Below are 12809 nucleotides of genomic sequence, written 5' to 3' on the forward strand. Positions count from 1 at the left end.
AAATTCATAACTCAGGAAACACTAATATAATTAACCAACAAAAATATACTGCAATTGGAATTGCAGTTCCCATGAAATGAGGTCAACATGAGATGATTCTTCTGGGATGACTTTCTAATTTGAATTACAATGTGAATGAGTATTTTAGAAGACATTCTATCAAAGAACGATAGACCCGCATAAGGAGGCTGTCACAGTTATAAGATCTGTCTCTCTGGTGGATAGACAAACCAGATTAACATAAAATCAAAAAGGAAAAAGCTTTTTTAATATTTAATTTATTATTATGGCTTTTTGCAACATGGCAAAACATTACAGCTTAAAGCGATATCATCTCCTCATAGAGGAGGAAAAAGTTTTGCAGTCAAATCAAATTGTAATTAAGAGGTCATTGGTATACCTTTCTATTAATTTAATGAAAATAATATCACAATTTTATGAACTCCAGAGATAAGAGGTTACTTAAGAGAGAAAAAAAATACTACACAAACAAAACGTGTGGATCTACTGGCTAGATAATAAAGGAATAAGAAATTTAGGTCCATTTATGCCTATGATAATAAACATAAAAGACTGCAAAACAATTTTAGAACTTAGAATAATCACAGACCTATTGATAAAAGTTTATCATGTGCCTGGATACCATAAAAGAAATTATTAAGGTATGCAGTGAAGGGAATGAAGCAGAGTAAAATATAAAATATATTTTTATTTCTCTTTGACTTCAACTTCCTTTTTATCTTCACGGAGTATAGGAAGAAGATGTGCCTCAGTATTGAAGATCCAGTGCTCCAGTGGAAGAAGATCATCATCAGAAAAAATTAAGTACAAATATCTGGAGAGAAAAAATGTGAGTATATGAGCCCCAAGAGACCATGTCAGGCTGTAAAACCACAAAGACACAGTGAAAACCCCCTCAGCATCTGTACTCATCTTGTGAAGCATCATGGACAAGTCAAGCCTATCAGAACTGTGAGGGATATCCTCATTAATAGGGAGTAATTTACTCTGTCCTTTGGTGTTAGTCTATGAAATCACACAAAGCAGTCTCAAGTCACTGAACTTTGGAATGACTGGAAACACCTGTAAGCAATTACTGTCGTGTGTGGAATGACATTTTGAATTAGTGTTCACTAAAGACACCTACAAAGAAGTTCTGTCAGGCACATCAGTCATATAGTTTTAGAATAATTTTTACTTACTTTAGTGTCTCTGCCAGGAAGAAACTCTGCTGCACGTCATCATAAGTTTCGTAAATGAAATAAACATCCCTTAAGCCTGAATAGCCTCCCTTCACTCTGCAGTGATTTTCCAGGGCCTGAATTATGAAAAGAAGGGGAAAATTCAGTAAATGATTGTCAATAAATTATATTATTAAGTTGTTAAATTCTGATAAAACAAAGATTCAGTTTAATGAAAGCTTGTTAACAGTTTCAGGGAAAAAAATTAAAAACCATTACGCAGAAATATAAATAAAATATGAAAAGTCAAAGGACATATGGGCAATATATCTTACAAATGAGAAACACTTTTATTAGTTTTAGAATAATTTTTCACTTATTTTCACCATTTTGTCCTATGGTCTAGAGTAGGATATGGCAAACTAAAGACCATAGGATAAATGGCAGGTTGTAGTACAAAATAATAGTTGCAACAGGGACTGTATGGTCCCAAACAGTACTCTCTGGGCCTTACAAAATAAATTTGTTGATTCCTGGTTCAGAAAGATTATTGATGTCAACTGAGATTATAAACCACTAGTTGAGAAAGTGCACTGGACCCCAAACAGCTGCTACTGTAGTCACATCTTATTTCTTTAAAAAATTGATTATAGGGTGCTAATTAATGATAATGATGACAGGGTTAGAAGAACAAAATGGAAGGCCATGAGAAAAATGGGGCTGGTAACTATTTCTAAAATATACACCCTCTTCCAACTTTATGGATGTATGATTGACAAATATGAGTTGCATATATTTAAGATGTACAATGTGATATTTTGATGTATCTACACATTGTGAAATGACTACCACAATCAAGCAAATCAACATGTCTATCACGTATCACACACTTGTTTATTTTTGTGTGTGTGGTGGTGAGAATACCTGAAATCCATTGATACATTATTGTTATAGTTACCATACTATACATTGGATTTCTACAACTTATTCACCCTATAATGAAATTTTGTAACATCTGACCAATTGATCAATATCTCCCTTTCTTCTCTACCCTTCAGCTCTTTGTAACTACCACTGTGCTTTCTGCTTCTGTTTTTTTTTTTTTTTTTTTTTTAGGTTCTACATAGAAGTGGTATCATACAGTATTTGTCTTTTTGTGACTAGCTAATTCTGCTTAGCATAATGTCTCCCAGGTTCATGCATGTTCTTGCAAATGGCAGTATTTCCCTTCTCTCTCTCTTTTTATTAAGACTGGATAATATTCCATTGTGTATATATATACCACATTTTATTTATTCATCTGTTGATCGACACTGTTTCAATATGTTGGGCTGTTTCAATATGCTGATGGACACTGTTTCAATATGATGGGCTGTTTCAATATTTTGGCTTTTGCGAATCAATGAATGTGAGAGTGCAGATATCTCTGATTTCCTAGAAGTATATACCTAGAAGTAGACTGGATTTTACAGTAGTTTTATTTTTAATTTTTTGAGGAAACTTCATACTGTTTTTCATGATGGTCATACCAACGTGCATCACTAAAATGAAGAGGGGTTTTCTTTTGTCCACATTACTGAGAACACTAGTTATTTTAAATTTTTTGATAGTAGCCAATAATAGGAACAAGGTAGATTCTTACTATAATTTTGATTTATTTCCCTGATCATTAATGATATTGAACTTCTTTTCATATATCTGTTGGCTATTTGTACATCTTCTTTGGACAAATGTCTATTCAGTCCTTTGACCACTTTTAATTGGATTATTACTTTTTCATTATTGTTGTATGAATTCCTTATAGATTTTGGATATTATATCCTTGTCAAATACAGTAAAGTCTCAATTAATAATGGGAATATGTTCTAAGAACTGCACTGTTAGATGATATCATTGTTGTATGAACACTAAGAGTGTACTTACACAAACTAAGAGAGCTATCATCCTATGTGACCGTCATTATAAATGTGGTCTACCCTTGATGCAAATCCTACATATGGCTAAAAATATTTTCTCTAGGTCACTTTTTCACTTAGTTGATTGTCTCCTTTGCTGTATGGAAACCTTTTAATCTGCTGTAGGCCCACATGTTTTATTTTGCTTTTGTTGCCTTTGCCCCAGTATCAAATTGAAAAAAAAAAAAATTCAAGACCAATGTCAGGGAGCTTTCTCCCCAATGTTTTCTTCTGTGAGTTTTATTTTTTTCAGATCTTATGTTTAAATTTCAATTCACTTTGAATCATATTTTGTGCTGTTTGGACTTTGAGATGACACTGCTGGTTTTGCTAGATACCCAAGCGTATTTCCCTTTAGGCAAGTTATTTTCTGTTCACTACATCCTATTAATTCTATTAATTATATGGTGAAACAAAAATTCCCATTGCACAAAAATTGCTTTCTGAAATTTGGTTCTAGACTATGCAGACAAATAACAAAGTTTAAAACTAAAACTTTAATATTTATTATGAAATAGAAAAAATAAAAAAACTTACTGTTAGTATCCCATGTCATTTTTATTTTATCTTTTAGTTTCCTTGAATTACTCTGAACCTCTCTCCCCCACCCCTCTCTCTTTTACATGTATAGTTATATACTATTTTTTTTTTAAAGCACAGATTGAGTTTGCCATATTAATTTTAAAAAATTCCTTGGCTAGAAAAGGGTTTTGGAAGAAAATAAGGCTCTAAGAATAAGGATACAGAAAAAAGGAAAGAGAAGACAAGGAGTAGCCCTTGCTGCTCATGAGAAGGGACGCTGCACCAAGAGCTCAGTTTCTGTCTTTAGACACTGATAATGAGGGTATCGATTTTTTCACATCTTGGTTGCAGAGAAGAAAGAATGTGAGTCCATGAGGAAAAGCATTTAATTATTAGGTTAAAGAAAATCTAATTAGCAGGTTATATGAATAAAGAAAGAAAATTTCTCATGATTTGGTACTTTAAAAATCCTGCAGAAAAAGGAATAATCAACCTAAGAAGATGCTTCAATTACATTCTAAGATCCAGACAATAAGACAAATCAGAGATAAGACTGAAGATGGAAATTCTTAGGTCCTTTTTCTTTTTTCCATCATTCCTTTTTTTTTTTCCTGAGAAAAGAACTTTCTGATAAAAAGCCAAATATCAGATACACGGAATAGGCCAAAAATTATTTGTAAAGGAAAAAAAATCAGGATTTAAAAGAAACTGGCAAGCTTATTACATACCATAATGAATCCCTGTTTCTAGATATTTCCTTAAAACTCTTTCAACCATAAAGACTTTTCTGGGTTGTTCCCTTGAATTTCCTTGGTGATCAGCTAATGAGAGAGCCAGGCATGATAAACAGCCTTCTTCTTGTTTATAGATATTTAAGTTCCTTCATTTGTGAAGAAAAATAGATGCTTTGGGTTGCAGACAATGTTCAGACGCCTTTCTTTCCAGTTCACCCTGTTCACTCTTTTTCCCCCATAGTCCTCACAGAATCAAGAACACAGTCAACTTTGGGGGTAAGGGGGAGAGCAAATCCTCAGTTCTGCATTTCCTAACTTGGCCTCAGAGGTTCCCTGATCAGGTAATGGGCATCTTATCAGCACAGGCTTATAAGAATAAGTAAGAATAAGACAAGGTGAAGAAGTGCCAGTGTCAAAGTAGCCTTGCAATTTTCAGTTTTTGAAGCTTTTAAGTAAATTAAAAATAATTTTTAAAAAGAGAAAATGCAAAAGAGGCATTCTTAACTTTGAAGAGATGAAATACCTTCATATCAAAAGTCTAAATTTCAAGATTTACGAATGTGAAGCTGGGGACAAGGAGCTTTCCTGGGCCTCCATCACAAGCCAGATTGAACCCATATCTCAACAGGGGAAGCAGTCTTGTGCCTCAGCACAGTGTGACCAGATCATGGGTTCTCTAGTCTGCTGCAGGGACTCAGGCTTTTGGCACAGGGATCACCTGGATTTTGTGTAAATGATTATATTATTGGTAACCATATGTGGCTTGGATGTGCTAATCACAGAGAAGGGGATATAGGAAGATGGCTAAATCTCTGAACAAAATACAAAAGACAAATCCATATTTTGGGTTTGGAGGGGCAAGGTAAAAAAACAGCAAGCAGCATCAGTTAAATCCTAAGTCAGAACCATGATTGTGAAGACAGAACGCTTTCTCTCATTGACCAGATTAGATGAATAACTAATCCATGGAGATTTAAAAAAAATAATGCTGCTAAGGCTGTCTGCTAGAGTTGGGTTTAAACTCAGGGGCAGAAAACAGAGAATCCAAGTGCATGAATATATCAAAAAGACTTTGGAAACTGGGACTGAGCCTGGGGAGGCAGAAGCAGGAAGAGGAAAGCAAAATCACTGAGAGTCAGAATGACCACATGGAAAGGGTTAGGTTCAGGTGACTACAGAAAAATATCTGGAGAAAGAAAAAAAAAAAAAAACCAGAGGAAAGAAAGAAAAGAAAAAGCCTTACTTAGGCTTTTTTTTTGGTTGGGGGGAGGGTACCTGGGATTGAACTCAGTGGCACTCAACCACTGAGCCACATCTTCAGCCTCTTTTATTTAGAGACAGGGTCTCACTGAGTTGCTTAGTGCCTCACTTTTGCTGAGGCTGGCTTTGAACTCAGGATCTTCCTGTCTCAGCCTCCTGAGCCGCTGGGATTAAGACGTGCACTACTGCACTTGGCCCTTACTTAGGCTTTATCCTCTACTACAGACCAGCAGACATGACTTCGTAATTTACATGCATGTGCATGGATAATTAATTCCTGATAAAGCTCATCTGTAAGTTGTCAGATGTTTAATTGCAAGGAATGTAATATAGTTTATTATGATACTGAGAAAAAGCAAAAGAAATATCATTTGGAAGTTACTTCTGTTACTTTTGTGAGTTCACAAAAGCTTGGACACCTTGATTAGTGGATTTCTGTTCACTGTGGAGGATGTCTCCAGGGTTTTCCTGCTGTATTACATACTTTTTCATATCTTATTTGACATTGTTATTAAGATATTTAATTAAGACATGCAAATCAGGTTTATGAAGTGTGTCAGTGACAGAAGGCTGGGAAAAGAGTATTTGGAAGATAGAAGAATGGTTCTTCACAAAGTGAAAGAAGAGTAAACCCAAACAGGTACTGAGCATAAGAGATGTCTCAATGGTAGCTAGAATAGATAACATTGTTTGACCATAATTTCAGGATTGGCCAAGGGTTTATAAATGGACTAAAAGAACAATTGACTTCAGGCTGAGGGACATTTTTGCGCAGATTTGAAGGACCACAGTTGGAAACCAGAACATAGAGAATGGATAAGAAAGTAAAGAGATGGCAGAATGTGCTGTTTTCAGATAATAAAGCAACTGAGATATAGAAGAGAGTCCACCCCTTCCCCCAACCCATAGCTCAGAACAGTGTAAATTCTGGCTTCAGAGGAGCAAATATTTAACACCTTCAGCCATTCAAAACCAGAATGAATTACTTTATCAGGTAGTACATTCTCCTTTGTTGCAAACTTCTTGAGTTGGTGAGGAATAGTCGTCTGGCAAAGACATGCCAAGGAGTCGTCTTGAGTAGAAACACAAACTAGGTGACTCCCTATGTTTTAATTTGGGTCCCTTAAAAATGGAAGATGAGACAATGTTGGAAACAGGAAGTTGAGGAGGTGATATCAGGAAGTGAGTGGAGAGAGTGAAACAGGGACAGGAGCAGAGCAAATGAAATATATGGAGTAGGGGCTCACTCCTGCCGGAAAACCCTCCGAGAAACTAATATTGCAGAATTCTTTTTATTTTTTTGTGGTGCTGGGGATTGAACCCAGGATCTTGTACATCACATAATTATTTTTTTAAAGAAGGAAGCCCAGGACAGTTATCCATAAACTTTAAAACCTTATTGGTTGAAGGCTGCTTCTGGGGCTAACATCCCCATCTAACTCAGACAGTCAGCTGCTTAGGAAAAAAATTCTTCCTCCTTCTCTAACATGGTTTCCAGATGTGGTCTTTCAGGTCCAGGCAGCCAGACTGAGTCTAGGTCAAAAACAGCTCAGAAGCACTGGCTGCATGAGTCTGGAGCTGCCAGGTTACAGGGGTACTGTCTGTAGGGGCTGCTGCTGGAACAGAAGACCAAAGGGATGTATCACAGAAAAAAAGCAAGTGCTGCCATGCCTTCTAAGGATTCTTGCTCACCATTATATCTCAATTTCCAGCAGAAGTTACTGGAAGCAAAAACAGGGGGAATCCTGTGTTATGATATGGGGAAACACTTTTGCATCTTATGTTATGCTAAAGAGCTGATATGAGATAAAAATCCTAACACCCAAACCAACCTTTGTATTGCACAAACAAGTCCCTTGAAGAATCAAGCAAACCAAAGCTTCCTGCCCAGTTAGCAACAGAGATCTATTTCCTCCCATTTTTGATTACATCTCTTTCAAACATTTCTCACATTTTAACTTCTATAAACTTGGTGTGTCATGTTGTAATCGGTAGTGTTGCTTGCTCTTATTTAATGGCATATTAAATAATGATTCTTTTTTTTTTTACAAATTGTAATGTATTAGATTTGATGAAGTATAAGATGTGACTTAAATTCATAATTAAGTTGCTGGTAAATTCAAGACCAAATAATTCCCTATCACTAAAGCTTAGGTGAACTTCAATTTAAACACATTTTTTTTCAGAGAAAAAATAAAACAGGAATTTAAAGAAATTGGAATTACTACTGAATGAACACAATTAGAGAACTTTGCATTTTTTACTTAAAATGTTATTACTTAAAATGACTGATGATTCATGATAAGACACAGTAAGTGAAGAGGATAATAAGTAAGATTCATCAAAGGCTTTCCAAGATATTAGTTAAATTCCACACAAAGCCAGTATTCATTTTAGATTTCCTGAGAGAAGAAGTTATTCCTAAGGACAGTTTTTAAAGAAAGCTGACTGTCTAACAAAGAGCATTAGAGAATGAGACTGTAATTAAAGCAGTTTCTTGTTCTTATTCCCTGAATTTCCTCCCACTTCTTTAGAGAATAATAGCTTTTAAAATTAGACATTGTTTGATGCATATCCTGGAGGGCACCTCCTCTGGCCTCTAGCACACAAAATGTCCAATAGGTTAGTTTAGAAAGAAAATACACCATATTTAGCAGGAAAAGACCCAGGAGATGACAGACAATTAAAATGACACACAAGAACACATGACAAGTTTACAGATACTCAGAGAAATCTGAGAATAGTAAAGGAATACTCTTTGACAAAGTAATTTTTCTATTTTGAGACAGGGTCTCACAAATTGCTCAGGCTGGCCTCAAACTTGCCATCCTCTTACCTCAGCCTTCCCAAATAGTTGGGAATCAGAGGCACGTACTACCATGCCTGGCCAAAGTATTTCTTCTGTAAATTCTTTCTAAAAGTTAATTGAAATAGTTAATTTGCTCTGAAGTAAAAGTGTATACTATCATTTAAAACCCCAAGACCAACTCAAAAACACATGTATCTGTGCAATTTCTTAAAACAGACAAAACAGGGGTGAATATCCCCAACTTGCCAGCAACCCTTTCTGGAAATAAGTGACCATTTTTTTTCTGTAGTCATGGGAACGTAATGTTACATATCTTCGTCAATACCCAGTCTAACAGTAGTATCCTTATATCAGTGTTTTATAAAGCAAAACTGAAGCCAAAGGGAGGGAGGGACTTAACTGGAAAAAAAAAAAAACTGTTGAAAGCTTTACATAGAAAAGTTGAGTTGACACATTTATAGGTACTGGTGAACATTTTTCATTGAGACACTGATCTGTAAGAAATATGCAAATTAAAGCCTCACCTCTACAGCTTCCCACGCCCATTTCCTGTACTTAGGATCATGAGTCAGTCGCCACATATACATGTAAGTCTCAATCACTTCTGGTCGTAAAATGTAGTATTTTTCATTTTGCCTTGTAGCAATGGCTTCGACACCGCCATCAAATCTGAAAGCTTCTGGTCCCAGTTTCATAACTAATGGACATGCAACAGGTTAACAAGGATAATTGTTTGTACAATGCTTTGTGTCTATAACTTCAATAGGACTAGAAAATACTTAACAACATTCAAGACAGATTGCCAAAATAATCATTTTTTTGTATTAGTTATAAACATTATATGATGCACAATATTCAATATACTTCCAAATTTAGTTATCTAAAAGAATCAACTTCATAAAATATTAACAATTTTGTATTTTTTTTTCATTGACCCCCATTTACTGAGTATCCATTAGGTGAGCACAAGTCACCATAATAAACCTTACGAGTTAGCTGGAAACTCAGTGGCTAAGAATTCTGTCATTTTTGTCACAAAAGACCAGTTAAAGCTCATGTTTTATAAAAAGAAAGCCAGCCAGATTCATAGTCTGTTTTATGGAGAGATATGTGGAAAGTGTTAATACTGCTTTATAAAATGGTTTCTTTTTGTACTGGGTCAGAGACCCTTACTCAATGTTTTTGAGCTAAAGGAAGGGTCAGTAAGTTAGGCTGGCTTAGTCTTTAGGCCTTGATTTTTGTTACTTGGCAAACTAAGGATATATGCTTTTAAGCATAAAAGCAGTGCCTTTTAGAGTAAACATATAGAGATATTAATTGTGGTCATCTGTTTCACCAGGCCCAGTGGATATTCTTTTGATGGACACAATGACAAAGTTCCTTACCAAAATGAACTCAAGGAATGGGGGAATGGATTATAAATGAAGAATAACATGTACTCACAGGTGCGGTTATAAGATTCATGACAGGTACGTGCAATTTCAGCCCCAAGTTCAAGGTAGTGTTGGGCCAGGGCTTCAGGTGCTCCATCTGCCCCAAGCGCAAACATGCCTCCAGCAAAGCAGGTGAGGTGACCCATCTTGTGTTCCAGGAGGCCCCCTTTCCACTCGGCGATGTAAGTCAGTCCCCCGCTAGACTTGCGGATTAAGTGAGTCTCAATGGCCTGAAAGTAATACTTATTTTAACATTGTGTAATGTCTTCTCAAATTTATACTAAATTCTACAGTATTATTATACTATAATTAAAAAATGACATATAGTTTGAGTTTGGTGTTACAAATCCAATTTAACCATAAATGTTACGTCATTGCTTTTGGTGTGCTTCTTCTAGCTAATGCCCTTTTTAGTTTGATTAGTTAGAATGTACATGGTTGGGCCAACGATGTCGATTTTGTTTTGTTCTGTGACCAAATATATAATATGTTATCCTCAAAACCCCAAATCCATCCCCTTCTCAAAGACAGGCCACTGGTGTGGTAGAGACAGTTGGCATTTTTTATGTTCACAAATGGTGAAACACCTCAAAATCCAGGTCTTACTAGAGATGATGAATAAAGCATACTTTTAATAGGATCTAGGCTGATGGCATTACTCTTTCTTTCCTTCCTTCAACCAGGAAAGGTAGCAAAATAGAGATGCAAAGAGAGGCTATTCTAGAGTTAGATTAACTGGCTTCAAATTCTCGCCTGGACACCTCTTCTGAACTCTGTGGGTAATTTGCTCATTATAGCTCTAAATCTCAGTGTTCTTATTCATATAACGGGAATAATACTATCTACTGAGAGAAGTCTGAAATATTGTATTTATAAAGCAGTCAGTTTGAAATTGGCATTTGGTAAAGGTCATTTGTCATCATTTATATCTCCAGTGTGGTAACTGTTGAGTCAAGTTCTTTCCTAATCATTCTACTGAAAAGCACATTAGTGTATAATAAGTCGATAATTTTAAAAAAGAATAAAGATATTTAAATATGAGAGAAATGCTAACATTTACAAAAATGACTTATAGGGAGCAGGAGAGACCAAAGGAAGGTACTGAAGAATGAGATTGATCAAATTGTTATATGCATGTACAAATATGGAATAATGAATCCTACTATTACGCACAATTATAATACACCAATTAGAAATGAATTAGAAAGGGGCTGAGGTTGTGGCTCAGTGGTAGAGTGCTTGCCTAGCATGTGTGAGGCACTGGGTTTGATTCTCAGCACCACATAAAAATTAATAAATAAATACAGGTCCATCAACAACTAAAATTTAAAAAAAGTGAATTAGAAAATATATTTTACTTCTGCTCAAGGACTGATGACATTTTTAAAAACTAGATGAAGAAAAAAAGAAAATAGAAATAAATCTAGACAGAGAAATATAATAATCCTTATATTTTAGAAAGCAAAAATAAAGTATTTGGTTTATATTAGTTTCCATTTTCTCTAATAGAAAGTGTTCCCTCCATTATATAACAGAGGGAAACAGACCATGATTGTGTCTATACTTATCACTACTATCAAAAAAGAAGGATTTCATTCCTTGGTATTTATTGTTAAGAATTAAAGTCATTGTGCCCCAGGGATACATGCACACTCATGTTTATAGTAGAACAATTCACAATATCCAAACTATGTAACCAACCTGGGTGTCCTTCAATGGATGAATAAAAAAAATATGGTATACATACCCAATGACATTTTATTCCACCATAAAAAAACAAAACAAAATTATGCCACTTGCAGGAAAATGAATGGAACTAGAGACCATTATGTAAAGTGAAATAAGTAAAACTCAGAAGGTCAAGAGATGTTTTCTTTTTCTTTTTTTTTAAAGGAGAGAGAGAGAGAGAGAGAGAGAGAGAGAGAGAGAGAGAGATATATTTAATATTTATTTTTTAGTTTTCGGCGGACACAACATCTTTGTTTGCATGTGGTGCTGAGGATTGAACCCGGGCTGCACGCATGCCAGGCGAGCACACTACATCCCCTTGAGCCACATCCCCAGCCCCATGTTTTCTCTTATATACAGAAAGTAGAGAGGAAAAAGGAAAAGAGAGGTGGGGAATAAAATATGAAAATGAAAGAGAGATCAATAGAGGAAAAGGACCAAGAGGTGGAAGAAGGGGAAAGAGGTGGGAAGCTCTGGGGAGTGATACTGGCCAAATTATACTGTTATATTGTGTGCATGTATGAATATGTAACAACAAATCCCATCATTATGTACAACTATCATCGATAAAAATATGGAAAAAATAAAAAAAATTAAAACATAAAATAAAATGAAAGGAGGTTTAGCACAAACACAAAGAAGGATTTTCAGGAAGCATACTTGGGAATAGTAGATAGAGAAGAATGAATTAAAATGAATACACAAGTAGATAAAACCTTTCTACCTTTATTAGAAATAAACAAATGAAATCAAGATGGCTACAAAATAAATGAACATGCTACTGTGCTCATTAACTGTGGTTAAGCTAATTTTATTGATGATTTAGTTATTACATTAATATTTCATTCTTATTTAATGCAATTGAACATCTTAGCTATTTACACTTTTCATAACGCAAATTGCAATAAAGTCCTTCAAGCAGATACTTGTTCATCACCCAAGAAATTATTCTTTCTACATGGCAAGAGTAATAGCTTTTGAGCACATATTAGAGAAACATTATTACCATGTTATGGATCCTGAATAAAGTGCTATATTATTTTTGGCAGGATTCTGACCAACTAGGCCACTCCCTAAAGTAAACTATAATGAAGTTCCAAGATCTTCAAAGCAATGGTTTTGTGTGGAAATGGGAAAATGTAAGTAAGTATAAAGAATGAAAAATAGTTGGGACTGGGGTTGTGGCT

At 35.2% G+C, this 12809-nt stretch overlaps 1 protein-coding gene across 1 annotated transcript in view; it reads right to left on the bottom strand.

Annotated features, from left to right (window-relative positions):
- Nucleotides 1-694: 694 nt before the first annotated feature.
- The window catches only part of MAN1A1 (mannosidase alpha class 1A member 1), a 165676-nt gene continuing 153561 nt past the window's right edge, over nt 695-12809 (bottom strand). The window contains exons 10-13 of the mRNA XM_081293716.1: nt 9905-10124; nt 8986-9158; nt 1203-1318; nt 695-835 (exon numbers count right to left, since the gene is read on the bottom strand). Of these exons, the coding sequence (XP_081149842.1) occupies nt 709-835; nt 1203-1318; nt 8986-9158; nt 9905-10124 (636 nt within the window). The 3' untranslated portion in view covers nt 695-708. The remainder of the gene's footprint in view (nt 836-1202; nt 1319-8985; nt 9159-9904; nt 10125-12809) is intronic.

The sequence above is a fragment of the Spermophilus citellus genome (assembly GCF_964194105.1).
Source record: "Spermophilus citellus genome assembly, chromosome: 5".
Lineage (NCBI taxonomy): Eukaryota > Metazoa > Chordata > Mammalia > Rodentia > Sciuridae > Spermophilus > Spermophilus citellus.